Genomic DNA, 25,901 nt, shown 5'->3' on the forward strand with positions numbered 1-25,901 from the left:
TTTGAAACCTCAAAACCACTCCCAGTGACACACCTCCTCCACGAAAACCACGCTTCCAAATCCTTCCAAAACAGTTCCACTAGGTAGGGATAGGATTTTCACACATGAGCCTGTGGGGGCCATTCTCATTTAAACCACCACATCCACCTCATCCAGTTCCTGTATGCTCTCCATAGCTCACCTTCCTGGTGAGCTTAGCTTGATAATCCCATCTTCATGTCAGAGGCTGTCTCTCCGAGTTGTGCTTTTCATAGCTTATACATACCTTTATTAACAAGTAGATGTGCTGATCAAATGGACAGCAGTGTGTGGACTTGCTTTTCTTCCTGGAAGGGGGCTCTTAGATGTTAGCTGTTACAGACCTAAGGGTCTTTACACTTGTTTCCACACTTGACCTTGGGCTCCTTGCCCTTACAGAACTCGAGCCCTTCAGGAGCCCAGCAGTATACTGGAGGGCTGCAGGTGAATGGGGGAGAGGAATATTTAATCAGCCAGCCAGTCTCTAACCTCTGGCTGGGCCTGGCCTGCAGCTCCACCCCCACCCCACCCCCAGAGCTGTTGGCATGGCCCAGGAGCTAGTAGACTTGGTTCTGATATGCCCTACAGGGGTGACTCTTTTCTTCCTTGCTGAGTGTGAGTGGATGTTTTTCAGATCTCATGAGGTAAGCCTTGGAAGCCCCCTCGAGTGGTATTCTCCAGCTTATGCAGGGACATAGAAGCCTTTTGGTGGACTTTGCTAGGTTGTGTCTCATATGCTCTCTCTAGTTTCAGGATGGAGGTCTCAGTTCTCTGACATTCTGAGAAACAACTTTTTTCAGTTGTGAAACACTCTGTATTGAGTGAAACACCAGACCCATTAGTATACATTTTTGTTATTTTACTCCATCTGCTGAGGAATTAAATGTTTTGCATTTGTCTCGAGTATCCTTTAATTATGTTTAAACTTTGGGGAGGGGTACATTTTGAAACTGTTACAACTCTTGATGTCTCTTTTTCTGTTAGTGTGGTGACATCTGGTTCCTGTCACACTTTCAATGTCTATGAATGTTATAGTCAAGATTGTGCCTTAATATCATTTTAAATCTTTATTAATTAGCATTTCATGAATTCATGTTTACAGTATAATTACAGACAAGTTTACATCTATCATCTTTGTTTCCTATTTGACCTTCCTGTTTAATGTTTCTTTCCCCCTTATCTGAATTTCATTTCCTACCCTGTTAACTTTTTTCACAGCTCTGTTCTTCTGTCCCCGATTACCCTGGGGCCAGCACTCTTTCTTGACACATTACGTTATCCCTGGCCGTGACCTCCAGCTGCAGAGCCCTGTCTGAAACTGGCTTGTTCTAACCCCGAGGTCTTGGTATTTAGCCGGCATGGTCTCGCTGGTCAGCTTCTTTCCTTAATCATCTTCTCTTAGCTTTGAGTTATTTTGTGCCTGAGCTCCTGTCGTGTGTGTCAGGTTGTGAGAGGTTTTGTTTTTTCCTCTCTGTGTGCCCAAGTCTTCCCAGGGCCTCCTCCTGCAGGAGCCATAATGAGAGATACACAGGTGTGGCTCTAGGAGTGGTGACAACAGATGGGGCCATGCTATAGTCTTGGTCCCTTATGCAGGGTGAATTTGAGTTTAACTCTGCCCTTTACCCTGTTAGAAAAGTTTAAACAGGCCGGGCGTGGTGGCGCACGCCTTTAATTCCAGCACTTGGGAGGCAGAGGCAGGCGGATTTCTGAGTTCGAGGCTAGCCTGGTCTACAAAGTGAGTTCCAGGACAGCCAGGGCTATACAGAGAAATCCTGTCTCAAAAAACCAAAAAAAGAAAAGTTTAAACATATGCGAACAGTTTACTAATGTACTCCTCCTACAAGGCCACAGAGCAATTACTACACAATTCAAGCTGCCAGGATTCTGGGACACAGCAGACTTAGCCATCTATCAAGAGAGGGTGAGGTGGCTACCAGCCTGATGTTTCCATGTCTCTTTACAGCCTGTTCCAGGAAGCTAAGCCTTGCCTACCTACCTGGGATGTCTCGCCCTGAGGCTCCACAAGCTTTACCATCATGGAAACTTGGTGCCACAGACGTCTGAGAAAGTAGCACCTGCTGCTAGATGGATTGGGAGGCCATCCACAGAGAGCAGTAATTCCTCATGCGTGCTGTGCTCTGGTGGCCTGGACTGCCCATACGTTTGCTGTCACACAGACATGCTTCTCATTAAATCATGTATCACACAGCCCAGCCTCTGCCTATCTCTGGGCCACCTATGCAAAAGGAGCTGGAGGATCTGCTGTGGGCTCCCTCCCCTTCAGTGCTTTGCTGTATGATTCCTGTAGCATGAGGGGCGTTTCACACCCTGGTATAGTCTGAAGTGCTGGGCAGATGAAGTGACAGGCAGCTCACCTCCCATATGCTCAGCCAGCTAAGTCATCAACAATGCTACAATGGTCTGAGCAAGAGATCATCAGAAGCCAGAATCCCTGTGGGCATTTGGATGGCAACTCTGGTCCCAGGGCCTGCATGCCTACCTGTCCTGCTGTGGGAGTCCCATGTCTGCTTCCTCTGCCTCCTGAGGCTCATTAAGCTGTTGAGGATGGGCAGAATTCAAGGTAACAGCTCACAGTGAAGTGGCCAAGGCCTGTGGTAGTACATGTCCTCTCAGTGTAATAGCCAGACTTGAAAGCACTCAGTGTCTTTACCGGAGCCACTTCTAGGCCTAAGTCTGCAGGTTTGTTGTGCTGCCCTGGTGGCAGGGACTTCTGGAGGCCTGCGGCCTGGCTCACACTTCATTCCAGTCTCGAACACCTCTTTCCTAGACTCAGCATTTTCTGTTGGGAGTAGAAGAAAGCCTGGCTGGGAGCAGCTGACGAGGCCATGTGTGAGATAGGCTTTGATGTCTTGTCTGCTGGAAAACAGAATTAACTACTTTTAGTATTATTTTAAAACACAATTCCAAATACAACATTTAAGACATGGAATCCAATGCCCCTTTCAGTGAGATTTAATGGCTGACATAAAGGATTTTGTTCCCAGCTAGCCACCCCTGCACGTACATCTCACCATAGGCAACTGTCCCCACTGGATGCCTGGTGGGCTGGAAAGACCTTAACAGGAAGGGTTTCCACTGAGGTACTTAGGAGGCTCCTACCTCTCCAGCTATCGTGACAACTGGTGTGGCCAGGATGGTCCCCAGGGCAATAATGCTGAGTGATACGTTAGAAGACTCGGCAAAGAGCAGTGTGGCATGTGAGAGTCTTGGTACAAAGAAGTCAGGAAAACTCTCCAGTGGGCAAGTTTGGGCAGGAGGCCATATAGGTGTGTGCCCACACAAGAGTGTTCACTTGGCCTCCTGTTAGCCCTATGAATTAAGAGCAGGAAGAAAGTGCCTAGGGTGGGGTAAAAGGCCACAAGAGACCTGATAAAACTGGGACATTAGAGAGCTGCGCCTTCACAACTGGTGGACGTGAAAATGTCCTCACAGGAAGGAGCTGTGTGGCTCTTGCTGGGTCTTCAAAAGGAGACATCCAGTGAGTCCCCCAGACTCCTATGTTGAAAAGTCTATGTAACTGCAAGACAGGAAGATACCACCACTTAGAGGATGAAGCCAATGTTCACAAACAGGGAGAATAGCCCATCACCAAGATCCAACTCTGCCAGTAACTCCAGAAATATAGAAGAACAGTTTTCCAAAAGCAAAGCCATGGGACCAGAGGTCTGACATGCAGGATCTGGGAAAGCAGGATGCTGGGGGGAGGGGGGGGTGCCATAGTCTCCTGAGCAGAAAGTTGTGAGAGTTCCTAACCATGGAAGTCGGAATATAGCAACAAAGCTAGGCCGGGCACACACTTGTAGCCCATCATTCAGGAGAGGGAGATGGGGTTGAATTCAAGACCAGCCTGAGCTACAAAGTAACACTGTGTCAATAAACAAGAAGAGATCAATCAAGATCTTGATCATAAAGATCACTTAAGCTGAGAAGTTAGATGTATTCAAGTTAATTTATCTTTTTAATGTGAAATGCCTCTGACAGGCTCATGTTTGAACATTTTGTCCCAGTTGTTGGCACCCTTTGAAATTAGGGCCTAGTTGGAGTGGGCCACTGGAGGATACAGCTTGAGGTTTGGAGTCTCAGCCTTGCTTCTGGTCCCCTCTCTACTGCCTCCTCCACTAAGATATGAGAAGGTGTAGACCCCCGACTGGGAACAATCCCCACCGTCACGCCTTCCCCGCCATGATAGGCCCTCAGACCATGAGGTAGTATTTAGATCACAGCAGTAAGGAAGGGAGCTTGTATAGATGGTTTCAGAATGAAGAAAAGCTTAGCTTAATAGACATTTCTAGAACTCAGAACGTTTTGCAGGTTCCTGTTATTGAAAAAAAAGAAAAAGTAGTTTTTAAAAAAATTGCCAGATAGCTGGTGAAAGTTACTAAATATAGGAAATTTGCCTAAAGTGGTGCTTGGAAGATTTAAGCCTCAAGTTATGTAGCAGAAACGAACGGGTGAAAATTAATGCAGTAAATGTGAGGGAGACGCTGGAGGAAGCAGAGACTAAGAGTGGTCTGTGTGACGGGGAGGCACAGAATGGACAAGGCTCAGAGCCTACAGGCACTGCAGTGAACACCCACCTAGGCGGCAGCCTCAGCTGAAGTGGACGAAGTCCTGGCCTTCTTGCAAGTGCAGCGACTTCAGGTTGTCTTCAAACTCACCTCCTGTGAGGTCCTTTGGGGAGAGAAGATCCAGCTCAGTCAGGCTTCCTCTTGCTCTCTGGGACTCTTGCAAAGACTCAGGTCAGGGCCTGGGATTAGGCCTACTTAATCTACCTGTTAGGTGGCTCACAGTGAACTTGTGATCCTCTACAGTTAGGGAAGGGGCCTGAAGGGAACCAGAGGCCACTGAGGGCAGAAGCCAGGGCTGCAGTTCTGTGTTGTACTGGTTATCAACAGCAGTGAGGTACTGAAAGGTGCCTTTGCCACTTGGTGTTGGCCCACTACAGAAGACATTTAAGCCGCTCTCAAATGGTCTGGGCTGATTCACCTTTCCTTCAGTCTACTCAGGTAACTTATGTACTCCATATCTACCAAGAACCCACCCTCTGATTCCCCTTACCTGCCATGCCCCAGTCCCTGATGGGAGCAAAGCCCATCATCTTGCTGAAAAACAGCCCAACTATTGGCATATAGGAGTCTAGGGCCATCTGGCACGATGTGGGAGGAGCCACCCTGTTTCTCTTAAGTCAGGTATCGGTCCTTTGACCAATACAAAGCTCGGCTGTGACCCTGACTCTACCTTGTCCCACTGGTTCCAGTGGTTAGAAACAGGAAGTGAAAAACATTTTGCCTGGAAAATCAGAAATGTCCACAGTGGCCGCACCTACTCCCCTTCCTCTTTTCCCTCACCTCTCCTTTCCCCACATTCAGAGAAGCATCAGGCTTGAGCCAGGAGAGGTCAGAGACATTTCCACAACCACAGCAAGAAAGTTCTCCAAAAGGACAGAAACAGTCCGTCTGTCCACATAGGTGGTCTTTGGAGATGTTCAACCTGACTTTTACTTCTCTTCTGGGATAAACCAGAGAAATGGGAGCTCACAGCAGCATGAATGACAACTGAGGGCTAGAGAGGACTCCCACAAGCCAGGGTCCTGACATGCCAACAAGATCCAATAGTCTACACAGTGGATGCTCATACAGAGGTGCTAAAGAACCAGACGTACGAACAAAAAGTTGGGAGTCCATACACCAGAAGTGGAAAGCAGACAGCTCTGTGTGTGCACAGTGCTGTGCTGATGCCAAGGTGTCCTGCCGGCTGGAGCCCTCATGCTGTGAGCTGCAGGTGGAGTCTTGCTGCTGCCCATAGCTCTTCTCTGACCTAGGGCACACTGCATAGGTGAGCAGTTTGCACATCTCCATGGAATAGCACTGCACGGTTCTTAACGGAGGTTGTAACTCTGTGAATGCACATCGTCTGTATTCTAAGAAAGCTGCTTATGAAAAAACAGGTGGAGAGCTAAATGTGACTTACAGGCCAGTGCTTGCCCATCTGAGTTGAGGCATTTTCTCTGTGTATCATGGCAGTATCAGTAGTTTATTTAAATAAGAAAAATTCGAGAAAAATTCTGGAATAAGGAAGAGTAGCTTCCCTCTGTGGTAAGACACTGGATTGCAAGCAGGTAATTGGTAGAAAGAGACCCAGGAACAGAAACGACCATCTTAGCCAGCACATTCTCTAGTAGGAGAATGGGTTGCCCAATATGTGAGGCTGAGACAATCAGATGTATAAAAAAGAAAACTTGGGATTCCAGTTAGTCTTTGTACCAAAGCAACCTCTCATTGTATCACAGATACAAGAAGCGAAGGTCCTGATACAGATGTGGGCAGTGATCTGTAAAGTGTTGTGATCAAGAACAGCCATCTCAGAATGAGTCAAACTTTCACCAGGGGAAAAGTCAAATAGTATCAGTTACTCTAAATGGCAAAAATATTAGCTTATAAATTAAAACCCCGGAGTGCTTGCTGCACACGCGTGAGGACTTCCATTCAATCATTCATCTTTGTAAAGGCTGGCTGTGGTGGGAATCCTGGGAGTGGGGAGTCAGAATGCAAGGACCCCTTGGTCTTGCTGAATCAGAATGTTCCTGGCTCAGTGGGAGAACCTGTCTTGATGATGAAGCACTGGAAGGCAGTGAGCTGCTCCACCAGCACATATAAAACCACGCATGCACACAAACAGAAGAGTGTTCAAAACACACCGCACATCACAGGTAGGCCTGTCTTCCTCACTGTGTGAAGAGAGATGCTGTAGACTGATAGAAGATGCAGAGAAGGAGGGGCCTTCCACTCCCATAGTGTCTCTAGCTTAATGCTGTTTCTGCCTGTTCCTACGTGTGGCTGTTAATCATCTGCTGCTGTGTGACATCACTCTATAGGAGACAGACAGACACATCTCACATTTTGAGGGTCTGGAACCCTGCCATGACCTGAAATGAACTGTCACAGACTGGAAGCCGTGGGTTGAAACACAGGCTGAAGTCTGACCAGTGTCCTCCACCACCTCAACAGCATGGCCCACCACCTACTATCTGCCCCATGATCTAAGTACTATGGTGGACCGCTGCAGCTGCCATTGCCGAGGGCAATAGAAAGGGTGACACCTTGTCCCAGGGTTGCTGACATTCAGGACAGCCATGCCCTCTCACCTGGTAGGTGTCTGGAAATTCCCATTAGGGCTTTGAAAGAGAAAAACTACTCAAGAACCAAAGGTGTCAAGCAAATCATACACAACTCGCAGTGAGATCTCTAGAAGCAAGACTGTCCTGGGCTCAGCACTTGAGCAGAATGGTGGGCGGCAGGAATGATGATGACCCCTGCTGGTTTCAGAGGCCAACGGTGTGCACATGCAGTCTGAGAAGAGTGACTGATGTGCAAGGCCTGCTTAGCTCTGCTGTGCCCAGGAGCTTCTTAGTGCAAAGACAGCCCTCTTGTTACAGCGAGGAAGAACTGTGGACAGGAAATAGGGCTGCTGACCAGCAGGATTCCACATGGTCAGTGACCTGGAGGAGGTCACGTGGCAAGACACACTGGCCCTCCACTGTCGAGTATACACCCCTTCCAGATGAACCTGTGATGGATGCTGTCTGTTAAAGCACATGATGTTTCTTACAGGGGAGAAATTCCTAAGCAGGACACTATACTGTCATTGTAAATCAGTTAATGTCACCATCTTAAAGAATTATGGGAATTATATCCAAAGAGCCGAGTCTCCTGAGGGGATGTCTGCCATAGGCTTGACCTACTAAGGAACAGTGTTCAGAGTAGATAAAGTCTAGCCTTAGCTCCAGCAAGACACTTGCTGCCTAGCCATCTGCAGTTTGCACAGCTGTTGGGAGACCCATTTCTTGGAGAGACTGAGAGATTCTTTTTTTGCACTGACCACGAGCAAGCTCAGTTTGCACAGAAACAGAATGGTTGGCACCTATGCCCACATGACCAAAAGCAGAGAAGCCAGATGAACCAAAGGAGGGTCCTGTGGCCCTACTGGTCACCACCAAGCTATTATTATATGTAGGCAAGACTGCCCTTCGAGTAGTATGAACCTTGGACATGGTGGCTGGGCTCAGAACAATGGCTTTCAGTGTTTAAAGAATGAAAAGAGCTTCATAAGGGTGTTACCCACCTCACCACCACCCCATCCCTAGTACCCACAGGTGGCTACTCCCCAGCTGCATCCAGCCTACAGAGCAGCAGCTATGGCCGCTAACCTAGTTCAGGGTGTCTTTATGGCCACAAGGTAACATTTGATTTACAATAAGGGTATAGGTAGTGGGCTATGTCCCGGGGCCCATGGTTGGATCTTGTCCTTGGTTTTGTTCATATGATCAGAACGGGAGAGCTGATACCCAGGAGCCCTGCACCCATAGCCAATACTCACCAACTTCACACAGATGACAAAGGGCGCCTGGGCTGCTTGGAAATGCAGGATGGGGACCTTTGGCTTGGGTCTTTCCTACAGAGATAATGCCAGCCATAAGTCATTAGGGCTTCACACAGAAGGAACACTTTGAGACCTGTACTAGCCATAGCCTCTGCTCACAGTAGCTGGTGATCAAGTGGCAGATGGGAGTCTTGGGCCAAGCAGGACAGGACAGGTGGCTGTAGCCCAGGTTCTGGCAGCCCCAGCCACCTGACAGACACATGAAGAACCAACTCGGGAGGGCCAACATAGGGACCCAGAGTGAAGGAATATGTAGCCATTTCCCCAAGGACAGGGGCAGAGTCCTAAGGGACCCTGGAGACTCTTGGGAGCCGAGGGCTACATCGCTTGGGCAGAGCTCACGTGAGTGTAAGGGAAGACTGGCATGGTATTGAAGACTCTTCCCTGTAAGGGGCTTTGACACTCTGCCACATAGCTACATACCTGTGAGTCTTCGTAGCGGTAGAAGCCCTTCCTGATCTTCTTCTCGTCAACGTCACAGAAGGCCACCACCTGGGGGTGAACATGGGCCAGCAGTTAGATGGCAGTGGGGGCTATAAGATAAAGATGTGATCAGGATAGTGGTCAACAGGATAATGAGGAATGGGCTCTACCTTGTGCCGGCTGGCTGCAGTCAGGCTGCGATATAACTTACGCCCCTGCTTGCCTGCATTCCAGATGGTGAAGGACTTCCAGTGAGGTAGGACTTGTTCCTCTAGGAAGTGGACACGGTGCGTCCAGATGGTCATCCTGTAGCCAAAAGAGAGGGAAGCTTAAGTGGCCAGGTGTGTGGGCTCCAGTGCCACCTCAACCATTAGCCTGGGGACAGAGGTGAGTGCCACATCCTGTTTAGGGCTGGGTGCACACCAAATCTAAACCATATCCAAGATCTAGCTCTGTTCTTTTGCCACCTCTCATAGCAAGAGGTCACCATGAACCACCATGTGAACCAATGCCCTCTGGGAAGCTTTGGGCCACCCATACTGGTCCTGCTTTCTAGGTTGCAATGTAGACCTGAGCAGGGGCTTCTCTCTCCATAGCTGCCAGTTCTAGTACATGAGTGGCTCTAGTATCTGGCAGCTATGTCTACATGAGGGTTTGTGCAAAGCCAAGGGCTGGTATCGCGTCGTATCTTTACCACTCTTCATCTTATTGAGATGGGGCGAGATGGAGCTCACCAATTCAGCAAGGCTAGCTAGCAACAAGCTCCAGGAATCCTCCCGCTGCCCTCTGCAGCACGAGGATCAAGGAGTGTGTTGCCATTCCTAGCTTTTTATGTAGATGCTGGGAATTGAATTCAGGTCCTCATGTTTCTGCAGCAAGCACTTCACTGACAGAGCCATCTCTCCAGGCCCACATTCTAGATGTGAAACTAGTCCTTTTGAATTAGAAAGTGAAAAGGGATTTGCAGTAGACCCAACAACACTGGTCTCACTTCTCAGCTTAGTCAATACTCAGAAGAAAGGTCTGGGTAAAAAGTCATGTTCACATTAGAAGGTAAACTTTCTGCCTCAGGCTGTCCCTTCCCTCAGGCAACCCCAAGGATGTCCTTTTCTGAACGCAGACAAGACTTGCTCCTAGGCAGCAGGTCTCCAGGGCTTGTTTCTTCTCAGGCCCCCTGAGACCTACTTACCTGCTGTCCCTAATCTCTGCCCAGACCCTAGCATCCTGGTCCTTTGGGTGGAATGGTTCTTGTATGCGGGGCTGTACCTATTGTGTCACTACCTACATCAGAGCATGTTTTGCTTGCTCGGCATTTTCATGAGACCTCCCAAGTTAAACATTCTAATTAGGGTTGTGCTGAGCTCAGTCAGTGATTTTGGTAGGGGATTCCCTAGGGGTTCTGGGGAACCACATTAAGTGAATAGCATTTAATTATGAACCCCAGCCAGTCCTGTCTGTGGCTGTAGTGCCCTCCCCCCCTTCAATGAGAAAGTCACAAACAAGCCACACTTCAACTCCATACAGTATATCTCACTGCAACGATACTATTACCCAAGGACACGGAAGACCCTCAAAGTGAGAACCTTGATCTCAAAATAAAGGCCTCATGCAAGGAGCAGATACTTCACCTCTGTGAACCCAAGAAAGGCCCTTCTGACTTCTATCCCTCAGCAAACCTTAGTGTGATGGTACCAGTCAGGAGGCAGCAAGGTAGAGTCAAAGGCGAAAGAGCAAGACTTGCCTTTGGGGGCATCTGTTCTGCCTAAGTGTGGATGAGTGTGAGGGAAATCCAGGCACAGGCTGAGCAGACCCTGTGGTGCGCCAGCAGGCAAACCTCCTACCCCATCCTGGCCACAAGGGTCTCCCTTCCCTTCTGCCTTCAAGCCCTTGAGGAGATCTGCTAGGGTTCCTGGCTACACAAACACAGGAGATATAGCAGGGGCTACTAGGCCCCCCTGTCATCTCAGGCTCTTCAAGGATTGCCCTGTCCTGAGGGCTGCTTGTCCTTACCTGACCTTTTGAGGACCACCTGAGGGCCTTGGTCCCTACAAGAGGTCTGTTTTGTTCAGTGCCTGAGCAAGACAGGATGTACATAAGCATATATGTGCATCGAATCCAGGGGTCTATTTACAATGTGCTTGTGTGGTATGAGGGCACATGTGCAGGGAGCACCCATGTGCATTTCTGCATATATGTTATATGTCGTGCACAGTGGTAAGTAAACATGTGCAACAACAGCTCCTGTTGGAGACTAAGCCCAGTCCATGTGTTGGGGACACCCTACACACACCCTGGCTGGGTCTATTGGGTGTCTCCGTGGAAGAAAAACCTTGCATGATCTCACATAACCTATGAAATTCATTTGCAGAATGATGGGTTTAACTATAGAGTGAAGTCAACTTGGTTCTCTAAAACACTGGGCACCAATGATTTATTATATAAAGGAATTGCAAACGTGGCCACCAGGACTGAGCTCTAGGCCTATAAGGCTCTTAGCATCCTGAATTTTACTAGGTGGTCTCTACCAGAGGATGCAGGCAGTTATAAAAAGGTAGGAACATCCTGCACTGGTCTTGCTTCTCCCAGGAGTCTGCCTAGAGAACAGGCCATCTGGCACCTAGCACATCTACCTCTTCTTGCCAAGAAATAGCTAAGGGACAGGTTTTCCTGAACCTGTATGTGTGACTTTCTGGAACTTTCTGGGAAGAGGCTGAAACATCATAGCCTCAGCACTGTACCAGCTCATGGAGTACATAGCCTCAGCACTGTACCAGCTCATGGAGTACTGGGGTGGGGGTGGGGGTAAGCCACTACTCACAGAAGGTGTGGCCAATGACCAGCAGAATCTTTGGTCAGAAAAAGAGGCTATAAGAACCTTGCTAGGGGAACACAGGGGACAACCCACTGATCCTGTCAGGTACCACAACACAGTATGTCAGAATAGGCAGTCTCAGGCTGGACGCCAAGGATTAGGACGCTAGTGGTGTCATGTCTAGCCCCCCTTCCCTACTTCTGAGATTCATCTTGTTGCTCTACACTCTGGAGTAAGGGCCTTATCTGGTTCTCTTTAAGCCCTGCATCATACTGCCATGGAAACAAGGTTAGAAATGTATTTCTCTACAGACTTCAATACACTTACTGTACACTTACTGTAAGTATACTGTAAAAGGCTAAACACACATGATCTGTAAGATGACACATCAGTAAAGTTTACAGGGATGGCATGACAACATACTAGGTTCAGCCACTCACAAATTTAAGCAATGTTTAGCCTCCTGGAGATACTATTCTCGTGTCCTTTGGCATATGAAGTATTCCACATATACATAAAGAGAAATGACACAGATTCACATCATTTTGAACTTTAAAAATGACAGAATCAAGACACTGCCACCTGAGGTTTGGACAGATTCAACTCTCAAGCAATCCTCAGGTTGTAATTACAGCTTTTATCCTGGGAGGTGCTGCAGCTCACAGCGTAAAGACTTTAATCCAACACAGAAACTTACATTAGATCACTTATTTTTGTGCTGTGGGTGGCAAAGATTACTGTGCAAACACAAAGGAGTGAGCTCTGTACACACAGGCTGCTCTACTGAGAGACATGATGGATGCCACCTGGGTGGGCTACAAGTCACCACCCAGGTGGCTTGAGCTTCACACACCACCAGCATGGGAAGGACCTCTCTTACACAAATGGCCACAGGATCTCCAGGCATCTCACGCTCGCACGGCCTGCAAAGCGATGACACAAGATCAATGTCCAGTGCTTCACCAGTCAGCAGAATCGGCATCCAGAAACAGCTGCAGCGTAGCGTGGTGCCCAGACAGCTGCCACGGTGCTATGTCACACGCTCCACCTCTAGCAGAGGACCGTGGGAAGGGGCTCTTTCCTTGGACAAACAATGCTGTGTTTAAGACTTAATACAGGATGATGTAAACCATGCTAGCTGATTTTTTAAACAGTTGTAGTCTTGCTGTGTATCTGTTTCATGTGTGCTGCTGCTCCTACCATCACGTGACTGCGGCTGGAATGATTAGTGACGAGTGTCTCCCACTCCTAGCATCACATGACTACAGCTGGGATGATTAGATTAGTGATGAGCATCGTCTTCCACTCAGTCTCCTGTACACCTCATGTTCCAAAGCACTGAGCCTGGTTTACCTCCCAATACTGCTTCCTCCTCTGCTTCCTAAAGTGATCTTGATAAGATCTTGATAAGACTGATATAACTTCTCCCTTATTCATGCTATAGGATACCCAAGAAAATCCCCTGGCCTGGCTATCTTTTGTGAATGTTCTTAAATCACTAAATTAAAATGTTTACTTTTTGGTCAAATGTTGGGGTGGCTAGTATTGTTAATTCCCTGTTTTATTTTTACATCAATCTTGCTAGCATTCCAGCTTTTCCTCTTATATCCCTGATGTCTCTCCTCCTTTACCTGAAGTTTCAGTGAATCATGCTGAAGGCTGTAGCCTACACATTTTTTTCTAATTTCCTTTGTGATTTTTCCTTTGGTTACTTAATTTCCACATACTAGATTTTTCAAGATACTGAAATGGTTTCTAACTTAACACTTCAGTTGCTGAAGGTAAATAGTTTTAGTACTACAATTCCCTATGTTGAAATCCTACCCCAGAGATATTGAGGATGTGAGGCCTTTGATAGAAGACACCCCAGAGACTATGGTGCCTCTCCTGGAATTTGAGAGCACAGTAGGAAGACACCACTTGTGCTTAATATACAGAGCTTTGAGAAGCAAATACCTATGGTCACAAGCTACTGGCCTACCAGTTTGTCATAGGAAACTGGGCAGCTAAGATGATCATGACATAGCCTATAAGTTTCAGCCATTTAAAATTTACTAAGACAGATTCTACAGCTTAGTACAGGACTCTTAGAGCCTTGTTAGTCTGCAGGGCTGCTAGAATCTTCTCTATGTTTGTTAGTGGCAAAAGGGACTGATTAACTGTGCATCTGTCTGTGGGTTTCACTGTGTTTGAGATGCTCACGGGCTCAGAACTGCCATGTCCTCTGAGCATCTTTCCTAGGAGCCGGTCCCACCAGTGTCTGCATCCTGAGAGCAGCCCTGCAAGACGCTCCTCCAAAGCTGAGATGAAGTTCAGGTACAAGGAGGGCAAGTTCTGCTGTACATGAAGCTGAATCTTGTAAATGGTACAGGTCCAAGGTCCAGGGACCCCAGAGTCACTGAGATGCTAGAAACTGAAGCCTGATGGTAGATGTAAGACACTCAGGAGGGAATTCCCATTCAGACGGCTCCAACCAGGCTACGTTACCACTGCTGCTTTGCAGCTGTAAGTACATTACTATAAATCTGTGGTTTGGGCAATCAGGTACCCGGGGGTCACGTCCCCCAGTGCCCATGGACTGTAGAGGGGACAGTCTCCTAGCACAGGCACGGCTCACTTCATAGTGATGTGGCTGATAAAAATGTCTTATACACAGTACAGACTAGAGAGTTAATGAGCCCACCCTCTTTTAACCCTGTCCACATCTTTAACCAGTGGGCTTGGAGGACGAAGGACAGTTAGCTAGCCAAAGAAAGTGAAAGTGGATCATTAGCTATGGAGGCATAGCTCAGCTACCAGCTGTGACAACTCCTTCCACCATGAGGACTGTTGGTTTGTCAGAAGTCTTCTTGGGTCCCATGGAGAGCCATGCTAGTTTGGAGCAAATAAGAACAAAGTGGAGGGCTGGTGAGATGGCTCAGTGGGTAAGAGCACCCGACTGCTCTTCCGAAGGTCCGGAGTTCAAATCCCAGCAACCAGATGGTGGCTCATAACCATCCGTAACAAGATCTGTCTCCCTCTTCTGGAGTGTCTGAAGACAGCTACAGTGTACTTATATAATTACTTAAATAAATAAATCTTAAAAAAAAAAAAAAAGACAAAACAAAATATTTATTAAAAAGAACAAAGTGGAGATCAAGCCTTCACCTCACACATTCAGGAAAACTGATGTTTGGCTTTTGCATTGATGTTTCCTGACCTCTGTGGAACAGGACATCCAGCAGCCTTGAAGGACTTCCCACAAGGGTGACACAGTATACTCTGACCCCACCTTAACCTGCTCAGTGGCATGGCCTATACCCTGCCATTACGAGCCCTGACTCCACCAGCCCTGGGCCTAGTCACACGAGTGACTCACAAGTGATCTAGGCCTGGCTGTACCTGCACCTCACCTGTTCTTGGACCATTCCAGATGTTTCCAGAACCTGGTATGCCCCACTTACTCAAGGACTGAATGTGTGGCTGCATGCAGGTGATACCGGTAGAGTAGCAGGCTGTAGTCCACCCGGAAGATGCCACCACCCTTCCTGAGGTGCTCATAGAAGAACAGCAGATCCTCTGGAACACCCTGCAAAAGTTAGAGGACAGTGCTCACCAAGCTGGATACGGACCCGGGCCATCAGATGCTATGGAAGGGTGTTTTGCTTAGAGGCAAGTATGGTGGCACATGTGGCCCCGGTATCTGGGAGGCAGAGCTCATGGGAGGTACTTGAATCCAGAAGCTAGTACTCGACCTGGCACTACAGCTAGATTTTGCCTCAATAAAACAAAAGAGTCTGCTCTGATACTTAAGGGTGATGATGTGGGTCACAAGGGTGATGATGTGGGTCACAAGAGAGATGATGTGGGTCACAAGGGTGATGATGTGGGTCACAAGAGAGANGATGATGTGGGTCACAAGGGTGATGATGTGGGTCACAAGAGAGATGATGTGGGTCACAAGGGTGATGATGTGGGTCACAAGAGAGAAATGGAGGTTAGTTTTTCTCAGCAGGTAAGATATGAACTCTAAGATGACTGGAGGGTGAAGCAGAAGGTAGGCTAGTTGAGGGTCCCAAGTCCCAGTTCTGCCTTAAATTAATACTTGGTGTGTCAGAAAAAGTCTTGGGGCAAACTATCAACAGAAAGAACTATGGGATAATCAATCAGTGAGCAGAGTGGCTTCTGAGCTGCTTGGCCTTGAGAGTGGAGAAAAGGGGGTGGATAAGCTTGCTTCCCAGGAGGCCCTCAATGAGATGCTGACCACGGGAGAGATTGGGTGAGTCAGAATGCAAGGAAGGCTGAAAAGGGAGTTAGAATATCACCCACAGGGTGGTCTACTGCACTTCATCACCAAAGGCAGAAGGGGGCGATGTTGAGCCAAGAACCAGAAAACTAACAGGCATGCTGGGAAGAGACTGAATTTCCTAAACCCCGGCCTTAAAGGTGCCATACAGGGGCCTCCCCAACCTAGGGGAATCCACAAAGAGCCCAAATTCTACCGGCTGGCACTTACCTGTCCTCCTTCATCAAATGGGCCCACGTGGGAGAACCAGGCTCGAGAGCAGAACCAGGTAGGCATGATCACCGTGGGGCCGTGGGAGGTGAACACCTAAGGAGGATTAGCACCAGTGATACAAATAGAAAAGAGCAGCACATTATAAACAGCCTACAACCTGCTGCTCCCGACATTAAGAAAGTGACAAGAGTTCATGCTCCTCCTTTTGTGGAAATGAGGATCTGAAGCACTCTATAGAGATTAGCACTCTGTAGAGATTAGCTCACATGACGAACCGGTGGAAATTCACCGAGGCCACTTCCAGGTCGCCACGAAGTGTCGCCACGCTGCACTGCTAAGCATAGTAGGAATCCCTCTGTTTGTGTAAGACAGTGAAGCTGTATATGAGAACTAGCAGAACACACACTGCTTTTAACTGCAAACAGAGAAACCTGAAGTAGCAGAAAGGAAGCAGCAATGACTAGATAAGGAAGCAGAGTGTCAGAACTGACTCAAGACAGAAAACCTGAGCCATTTCTAATGAGCTTGAAACTTGAGTCTTCTCACAGAGAAACCCTGGCCATGTGGCTCTCCCGTGTACACTGGCAAATGCTTAAAGAACTGACGCCCTCCTCACCAACTTCCAAAAACAGTTGAGCCTTTCTAAATCACTGATTATCAGAGCCAGGGGTGGGGGTGGGGGTGGGGGTGGGGGTGGGGGTGGGGGAGGAATCACAAGAAAGCAGTGTTCCTATGAACAGATCCAACAAAATGCTAGTGAGCTGAGTTTAGCTGTCACAGAAGAGGACCATACTGTATGAGCAGGTGGCATTTACCCTGGGATAATTGTACCAGAAACAGACTGAGGACAAGAACCTAAACAGACGCTGGAGCATTTGGCAAACCCCAGTGCCCTGCCAAGGATAGCCTTGGGCTGTGAGGAGGATCAGCTGAGATGTCATTCAGCAGGTGTGGTGAGCACCCCACTCAGCTGAGCTCTGAGCTGCCGCTGCTCCTCACTTTTGGGTTTGCCGTGCACTTGGAACACAACCGTGCTCTCCCACATGCTGCTCCCCAGTAGCTAACCCCCGACCAGATAGTTACGGTTCCCTGGGACACCCTCCATAGGGCTTTCTGTCACTGTACCCATCACACTGACATGACATCACCTGTTTATGATTTGCCTTGACTATTTGTGGTCTGGGCCCAGCCTCAGCTGATCCCAGGACAAAAGACTACCAGGAAAGAACAGCCTGATCTTGGACGTGGTAACACACACCTATAATCTAAGCACTTGTGAGGTGCAATGGCATGCCATGTACACACACATATGAACAAATGAATAAAAATAATAATTAAAATAAAAATTCAAAAATTGGGCTCAATGGAGAAAGGTCGTTGCCACCAAGCCTGAGGACCCGAGTCCAGTCTCTGGAAACTGACACGGTAGGAGAAAAGTGTTTCCCAAGCTGTCCTTCGACCTCCACATGTGGCTAACGGCAGGAGCATGCTCACACACAGAATCTATCAATCCATCCATCAACCAAATCAATGTTTAAACACTTTTAAAACCACACCTTTGTAATTTCAGCACTGAGGAGGCTACTGCTAGAAGGTCAGGGGTTTAAGGCCAATCTGGGCTACATGGTGCTCTACCTTAAAAATAAGTAAGTGAAAGTCAGCTCGAAGGAGACCACAGTGAGGGGACTGGGGTATCTCTAAGACAGGACTGCCCTGGATGGAGGGAAAGGTCACAGTCCTTGCAAGGAGGCTATACCTGCACTGCCTACGTCAGGAGCCCGCTCTGCTAATAGCCTGCTTTTCTGCTACCTCCCCAGCACAGCAGCAAGGGTCTAGGAATGTTTTCTGGCATGGTGACCACCTCACCATCACAACCCTCAAACAACTCTCTGTAGTGGTGTTGTCCACTTGAGTGATGAAGGTGGCTAGGTTCCCAGGCTATGGTGGCTAAGCAGGCCTGACATCAGCAGTGACCACCTGTCCTAGTTAGGGTTTCTATTGCTGTGAAGAGACACCAGGACCATGGCACCTCTTACAAAGAAAAAAATGGGGCTGGCTTACGGTTTCAGAGATTTAATCCATTATCATCCTGGCAGGAATCATGGCAGTGTGCAGGCAGACATGGTGCTGGAGAAGGAGCTAAGACTTCTAAATCCAGATTGGCAGGCATCAGGATGTCACTGTGAGCCACTAGGCCTGGCTTTGATCTTCTGATACCTCAAAGTCCACCCAGTAGTGACCTGCTTCCTCTAGCAAAGCCATACCTACTCCAAAAAGATCTCAACTCTCAAAAGTGTCACTCCTTATTGATGTATGGAGGGCATTTTTATTCAAACCCCCACACCACCACACCACATCCCATAATACAGAGATCCTCCCTAGTCAAGTTCCCACCTCTCTGACAGCTGCTTCAGTCCCTGCTGGAGTGACAACCTCCAGCTTTGTTCCAAAGAAATAGATGTCAAAAAGGGGGGGGTTATATTGTCTTTTTCTCTCTTCTTTGTTTGAGACAAAGACAGCAATTTCTTCCCATCCGTTCCTCCCCGTCCCCTCCCCCGTCAAAAAGGAAGAGAATTAAGTTTGTCATGCCAGCATCATTGCTGTAAAAGCCTTCTTCCCTCAGTGCCTTCAGAATCAGGTCCTACTTGGCCATCTCCAGTCCCTAAGGGTCATGTTGGAAGAGGAAGGTATTTCTTCCAGGTTCTTACCAGGGGCTTAAGTCTCTGGTAGTTCTGGTAACCTCCACCCACACTGAGATGCCACATGTGGGGATGCTTAAACAAGGTAGGTATGTGCTCCAAAACTGAGCCACAGATACTAGAACCCCCAAAGCATCCATCTTCAGACTTCTGGATTCAATCTGTAACTGTCCTTTACAGACAACAGCCCCTGTCTCTTTATTTTGCTTCCTCCCCACCCCACCTCAGGGTCTCATTATGTAGCTTTGGCTGTCCTCACTATGTAGACCAGGATGGTCTCGAATTCACAGAGATCCACTTGCCTCTGCCACCAAGGTGCTGGGACTAAAGGTGTGCACCACCACACCCAGCTCTACTTTAAAAATATATATATAATGTAATGCATGTGAGTATTTTGACTGTGTGTATGTACATGCACCATGTTCATGCCTCCTATCCACAGGAGTCGGAAGAGGGCATCAGATGGACGGGATCTGGAGTTACAGGTGGTTGTGAGTCACCCTATGGGTGTGTGAATTAAACCTGGGTCCTCTGCAAGAACAAGTGTGCTTGACCCCTGTGCCAACTCTCCAGCTCCTGCACCCACTTCTTACTGTCTGCATCTCCATCTGAAGGCTGCTAGCAGAATACTAGCTTCCAGGCAGCTAGGATGAGGGTCTTAAAGCCCACACCCACAAGGCCACACCTCCTAATAGTGCCACTCCCTGAGCACATACAAACCATCACATTTACCATGGTTTGGAGTCCTGGGTGTTTTGGGGGTGTCTTTTAAGAATAATAATATTGGATGCAAACAGGAATAACCAACCTGACTTCTTCATTACTTACATCCCTTTTCTTTCTCTTGCTTTACTTCTCATTAAGAATACAATGGATACCTTTGCTTCACCGTTAATTTTACATGATTTTTCAGTTTTCCCCACTCAGTATCTACGACACTTTACTACATTGAGATGTGTTCCTTCTGCTCCTAGCTTCTTTGTGGCTCTTATCTTGAAGGGATGTTGAACTTGGTCCAGGCTGGATGAAGTTGACCACAGTAGTACATCAGTCTGTAAAATTATGCACTCACATTCCTGACCACACAAAAACGTAAGCAAACACCACACATACCCCCCCCCCACACACACACACACTATCAGGTACAGACCACATGTGAACACGTGCACTGAACAGCTGAAGGGTGGTAGGCTTGGCAATATAGGATGAACCATTCAGAGCAATCAACAGAATCCTGGGGATTTATTTATCCTGGTTAAGTGGGCAGCTCCAGTGACTGTCCCTTCAGGTAAGTGCTAACCCGAGAGCTTGTTTCTGCTTGGAGGATTTAAGGTTTGGTTTCTGACAAGTCAGCACTTATAAGGCTTTAAATGCTTTAGAAACTTGTTTATTATTGGTTTTATCATCCTGTAAAACTGCCATTTATTTATTCTGAGATTAATCCTATGTTTTCACCTGTCATGGTGTAAAATGGCAGTGGACAGTAAGCTGGGTCCCCAAAAGGGCAGCAGGTGATTCACTCTGAGCACACATATCTCCCTTTACCTCAGACCCTAACGGGATATAAAAACATGTCTGATCATTCCCTCTTACTACTACAGCAAGCCTACCTGAGCAAGAAAGCTTGAGAGGACCAGAGTCCTTGAACAACTGACTCAGGATCATGATTTCCCTCAAGGTCTACGACTCACTATGAGAAGCTCAGAGTTGCCCTAGCAGAAACCCAACCTTTGGAAGATTTGGAGGCTGCTATATAGCAAGTTATCCCTGCTGGTGAGCAAGAGGTGGGTATTGGGCACCTGATCACTTCATAACCTCTTTTCTACCTTTGCTACTCTGGGGACATAGGGAGAATAGTGGACACAGGCCAGCCTTGCATGAATCCTCAGTGCAGAGGCTGTCTACATTCCCCAGTCCCCAAGGAAGGCAATGGGATACCTGGCCTGGGTACCTTAGGATCTCACAGGGAGAGAAAGAGAAGAAGGACACCCTTCAGGACACAACAGAATTGTGGTGCCTTTCCCAGGGTCCTGAAACACTTGGACCAGCTCTGCTAACCACAAGGGATCACAATAACCAGGAAGGGACTTCCACGTTCCCTAGCACAGGCAGATCTTTGAGATGCAGTGATCAGAAAGTTTGTAACACATTTGTGTGTGCGTGAAGACACACACACACACACACACACACACACACACACACACTTGCACTACACACAGAAGCACACTCTCCAAGTTATGAGGCTTCTGCATCAAAGACTACAGTCAGTCTGAAAAGACAGCCCTCAGCATAGGAGACCGATGTTGTCCAAGTGCTGACAAAGTCCCTACCAATCCACAGCAAAACCCTAGCAGCTCCAATTAAAAAGGGCAAAAGATGTGATCAGGCATTTCTCCACAGAAGACACAGTGAGCTCGACACATCAACAGCTGCTTAGCTTAGCTTGGCACCAGAGAAATGTGAGTTAAACCCCCGTGAGAGTCACCTTATCCCCAGCAGGATAGTGCTATCAAAGCCCCCCAAAATCAGATGATGATAAAAGCTGTGGAGAAATCAAAGACCCCTCCCCCAACTGCTAGTCCCGTAAGAAAACAGCTCAACAGTTCCTCAAAAAAATTAAAAATAGAATTACAGTATGAGCTGGCAATTCCATCTTGTGGGTATGCACCTGAGAACTGAAAGTGGGCCTGAACTGATGTCTGTAAACTCAATACTTGCAGGAGCCAGAAGGAGCCAGACTTGGATAAGCATGTGGCCCAGGTATGTCATGGAGTCTGTCTGAGCTCCAAAGACTCAGTTCAGCTCAGTTCTGACAGCTGCTGAAACATGGATGACCCGATAGACACTATCACTACCCTTGTAGGTATTGAGATTCCAGATCTCACTATCAGATGAACTGAAAACTCTGCACTTAGGTTTCAGTCAGGTCTTAAAATCTCAGTCTGACCAAAAGGATCCAGGAGTTTGTGGTGGCAGAGAGCTGCTCACTGGACATGTGGGTCCCTGTTTACTCCAACTAGAGCTCAGACTCAGTCACCAAGTCACACTGAGCAAGAAAAGACAGCACAGATGCTGGCAGCCCATCCACAAGCAGTTTTAAATGTTAGACAAACTGACAGTGACTTCAGTACGGTCAGGCTGCCACGCTTTAGTCCTCTGTGGATGCTGTCTTGTGATGTCATTATACACATGAACATCATGCAAATATGCTCAGTTCCAAGGACAGGGTCACTGTACTACTGAGGTCAACATGAACATAGGAAAATATTTCCAAAGAACTGGTTTTCTCCAGCTCATGAAGATTCCACATATGGGTGGCTTAGTTCAAAATTTTAAACTTATTCCTGCCCATCCATCTTATGTGAACGAGAGCAAACTAACATATTTCCTGGCTTACAAAAAAAAAGTCTTTTAAAAATTTATGAAACTAGTGATGGATAAAAGGTTCTGACAAATCGAACAAGAAATGAGAGGGTCTGGCTTACCTGTGGTAGATAAGTGCCACTGGATCAGGCGTGATAGGACCTGTGGTGGGGGAAGGGCCCTGCTCATACCCTAAACTGATATATAAATATTTACTTTTCTCCCAAAAGTATGGGGCTCATAAACTTAGAATGGGGTTAAGCTAGGCAGCCCCCTTACTTGAAGGCTGGATGGGTCAGCTACCATCACTAGCTTCTGTTACAAGCTGACTAGTTGATCCCTGGCATCTCCCTCTAGGTCAGTGGTCTCAGGCTACATGAACGGACAGCTCTAGTGTCCACCTGTAAATGTACAGATTCCTGAGGGTCATCCCACTTCATCCAGCCACTCTGCAAATGCTAGGGATAATATCTGTCCCTGAGGCAGGTGGGAAAGAGGAACATAAACACTTCATCACAGAGAACCATGTCAGACCACATATTACTGCAAGGACAGAAAGATAGACAACCTGTCTTAGAGTTTTATAGCAACTCTTATAAAGAAAACATTTAATTGGTTTACAGTTCAGGGTTTAGTCCATTATCACCATGGTGGGAAGCACAGTGGGATTCACGCAGATACAATGCTGGAGAGGTAGCTGAGAGTTCTCTATCTTGATCCACAGGTGACAGGAGACTGACTGTGTGCCACCCTAGGCTTGGGCATAGGATACCTCAAAGCCTACCTCCACATGACACACCTCCTCCAACAAGGCCACACCTCCTAATACTGCCACTCCCTATGGGCCAAGCATTCAAACCTAAGTCTATGGGAGCATATACCTGTCAAACCACCACACAGTCCCAAGTGTCATCTGTCTCCTACCTTTTCAGTATCATCCACACATATCCAAGAACTAAGATACTTCATAGCACAAGAGAAAGTATTTCCACAGTCAGCCATTGTGGAAGGCAGTAAGGGAGTTCTTCAAAAGGTCTCAGAATTGCCAGCTCACTCAACAATACCATCCTTGTTAGAAACGGAGAACTGAACAGAGAGACTCAGGAGGTGCATACCAGCCACTGATAGTAGTGCTATTCACAATCACCAAAAGGTGAAAAGGACCTACAATCTACCAAAATATGGATGGAACACACAATGGACTACTTTGCAGCTATAAAACGTATGGAATACGTACGGCTCTGTACTTTCCATAATGTAAATAAACTCTGAAAACATTACATTTAGTGAAATAAGTTTAAAATTTCAAAGAAAAGAGTTTCTTAGGCCTTTGCAAAGCAACTTATTCTAAGTTGCAGATAATCCTGTTGCCCTTAAGAGCCAAGTGACCACATCAGCAGGGGCTGAAGGGCATCAGAAATGCTGAGTTGCCAGCCTCTCTTAGGAAGCCTCAGCCAACACATGAACAACACATCCTCAGCCAGCGGGCTTCACCAGCTGACAGAGGTAGAAACTACTGCTAACACAGTTTTATTTGAAGTGTAGATGACAGAGAGTAAGCAAAAACACAGCAGACAAAGCACTTAGCCTTGAAAAACCTCACAGAACTAACTCCAGAGAGAACAAGTGTCCACCGTGAAGCTTTAAGGTGCCAAATCTTAGCTCCTGGAAGACAACTTGGGGAGCAGGTAATAAATATGGAGGACACCATACAGATTTGTTTAGGATCAAACGGCAGAAAGTTCATCTGTAGGGGCTTCAGGATATCCCACAAGGCCTAGGGGCCTCGGGATATCCCACAAGGCCCAGGCTGAGGAGATGTGTCTCAGGATGGATGCTGGAGCCCAAGTTAGTAATGTATAGTGAGAGGCTTTAGGCCTAACACCATCTGCTCACATGAGGCTAGGTAATGGCAGTCATGGAGACACTCAGAATACTGAGGCTCAAGAGCTAAATAAGGACAGCAGAGGAGCCAAAGGGCAAGTGCTCCAAACTGGCTGGCTTAGAGAAAACACATCTGACCCAGCTTAAGACCTTACATTTGGGTCATATATATACAACCTTACATACAGCTGAGCATAAAAATGATCCCACAGAGTGAGCAGTTAGACAGGTAAGAGAAAGGAAAGGGGGCAGGTAAGCAGAAGGGGGACACACACAAGAGGGGAAAGTGTGACAAGTGAGAAGGGTGTGAACTGCCACGAGGGGCGTGGGCAGCTGAGAGAGAAGGCTGTGGACAATCAGAGTGACCTTAGACAGGCGAGAGGGGTTTAAACAAGTAGGAGTGAGGGGCAAAGACAGACAGAATGAGGGCCGTAGACATGGATGGAGCAGAGAAGGTGGAAGGTCAGGGGAAAGGCACAGACAGAGTAGGGCACAGTGAGGGGAGTCAGCAGCCAAAGGGAAGGGTAAAGACTCACACAGTGAGACTGAGTGAGGAGGACAGGTACAGGCAGGAGGCACTGATGGTCACACTAATGACCCCTCCCTTCCCTGGTTACCTCTGTCACCTCCTTCATGCCAGGGTGTCCTCCCTTTGTGAGAAATCAGATAATTCGTTTTCTAGAACTGACAGTGTGGCGGTCACAGCCTCACTTGCTCTGACTGTTCTAAAGTTTGGGTCTGAAGTCTGCTCTTAGGTTTTGCCATCAACAGTAAGTATACTTGGCCAAGCTTATTGATGGTATAAAGGCTTAAAAATCAACCTGAGTGCCTTGGAATGTATACTCAATGAAGTGAAGTCAGTATCAGAACCTACAGGCCATAAATGCCCAGTTGCCCCCGCTCAATCCTTGGGAGAAATCAGGGTCCCAGACAGGTGGGCAGGAGTTGGTGAAAAATGACAAATGCAGACACAAGGGAGTGTGCTGTATCTGAATGTAATTTGTCAAATCAAGCATCAAACTTTTAATACAGAAGAAATTAGAGAAGTTAGGTGACACATTGGCAAGGTACAAAGAGGTTACCGGATACTTAATGACTCTTACACAAAACAGAGGAATGTAAACACAAAGACTGGCAGGAACTGGGCAATAAAACAACTGAGATACTAAGGTCAGCTATATTCTTTTATTTGTTTTTGTTGTTGTTGTTGTTGTTTTGTTTGGTTTGGTTTGGTTTGGTTTTTCGAGACAGGGTTTTTCTCTGTGTAGCCCTGGCTGTCCTGAAACTCACTTTGTAGACCAGGCTGGCCTCGAAATCAGAAATCCGCCTGCCTCTGCCTCCCGAGTGCTTAGATTAAAGGCGTGCGCCACCACGCCCGGCCCAACTATATTCTTAGAAACCAGGTGTGAGGTCTTTACACTCCTGGGGCAAGGGCTTTCACACCCAAGTCATGGTTCTAATTAGGGAGTTCCACTCTAGCTAACCTCATGAATAATGCAATATTCTAGCTCCTCCTCAAACCACAGTTCGATCTACTTCCTAGACCACTGTAAATTCCTGTATATGGGAGTGACTTGGCTTTTATTCTAAATGATTGTATGGGGGGATTTTCTACTAATAAGTAATATAGTCTGCTATACATAACTATAATAAGAATTCTAAACTTACTTTGCTAAGTTTGCCCTGAGATTTCTAACTTTATGCAGTAGCTAGTAATGCCTGATTTCTTTTACTTTTTTTTTTT

General features: G+C 47.4%; 2 protein-coding genes across 4 annotated transcripts in view; one reads left to right on the forward strand and one right to left on the reverse strand.

Annotated features, from left to right (window-relative positions):
• The window catches only part of Tbcd (tubulin folding cofactor D), a 168,583-nt gene extending 166,357 nt beyond the window's left edge, over window positions 1-2,226 (forward strand). The window contains exon 39 of the mRNA XM_021211855.1: window positions 1,982-2,226. Within this exon, the coding sequence (XP_021067514.1) occupies window positions 1,982-1,999 (18 nt within the window). The 3' untranslated portion in view covers window positions 2,000-2,226. The remainder of the gene's footprint in view (window positions 1-1,981) is intronic.
• Window positions 1,824-25,901, reverse strand: part of B3gntl1 (UDP-GlcNAc:betaGal beta-1,3-N-acetylglucosaminyltransferase like 1) — a 62,844-nt gene continuing 38,766 nt past the window's right edge. Inside the window, exons 7-13 of one of the 3 annotated variants that reach the window (XM_021211859.2) lie at window positions 16,209-16,304; window positions 15,157-15,281; window positions 9,072-9,207; window positions 8,902-8,970; window positions 8,416-8,490; window positions 4,617-4,710; window positions 1,824-2,892 (exon numbers count right to left, since the gene is read on the reverse strand). In XM_021211859.2, coding sequence (XP_021067518.1) covers window positions 4,630-4,710; window positions 8,416-8,490; window positions 8,902-8,970; window positions 9,072-9,207; window positions 15,157-15,281; window positions 16,209-16,304 — 582 coding nt within the window. In that variant the 3' untranslated portion in view covers window positions 1,824-2,892; window positions 4,617-4,629. Of the gene's footprint in view, window positions 2,896-4,616; window positions 4,711-8,415; window positions 8,491-8,901; window positions 8,971-9,071; window positions 9,208-12,149; window positions 12,637-15,156; window positions 15,282-16,208; window positions 16,305-25,901 lie in introns of those variants that run through there. The other 2 variants (XM_029545739.1, XM_029545740.1) reach the window with 2 other exon arrangements.

This window comes from Mus pahari, chromosome 14 (genome assembly GCF_900095145.1).
Source record: "Mus pahari chromosome 14, PAHARI_EIJ_v1.1, whole genome shotgun sequence".
Taxonomy (NCBI): domain Eukaryota; kingdom Metazoa; phylum Chordata; class Mammalia; order Rodentia; family Muridae; genus Mus; species Mus pahari.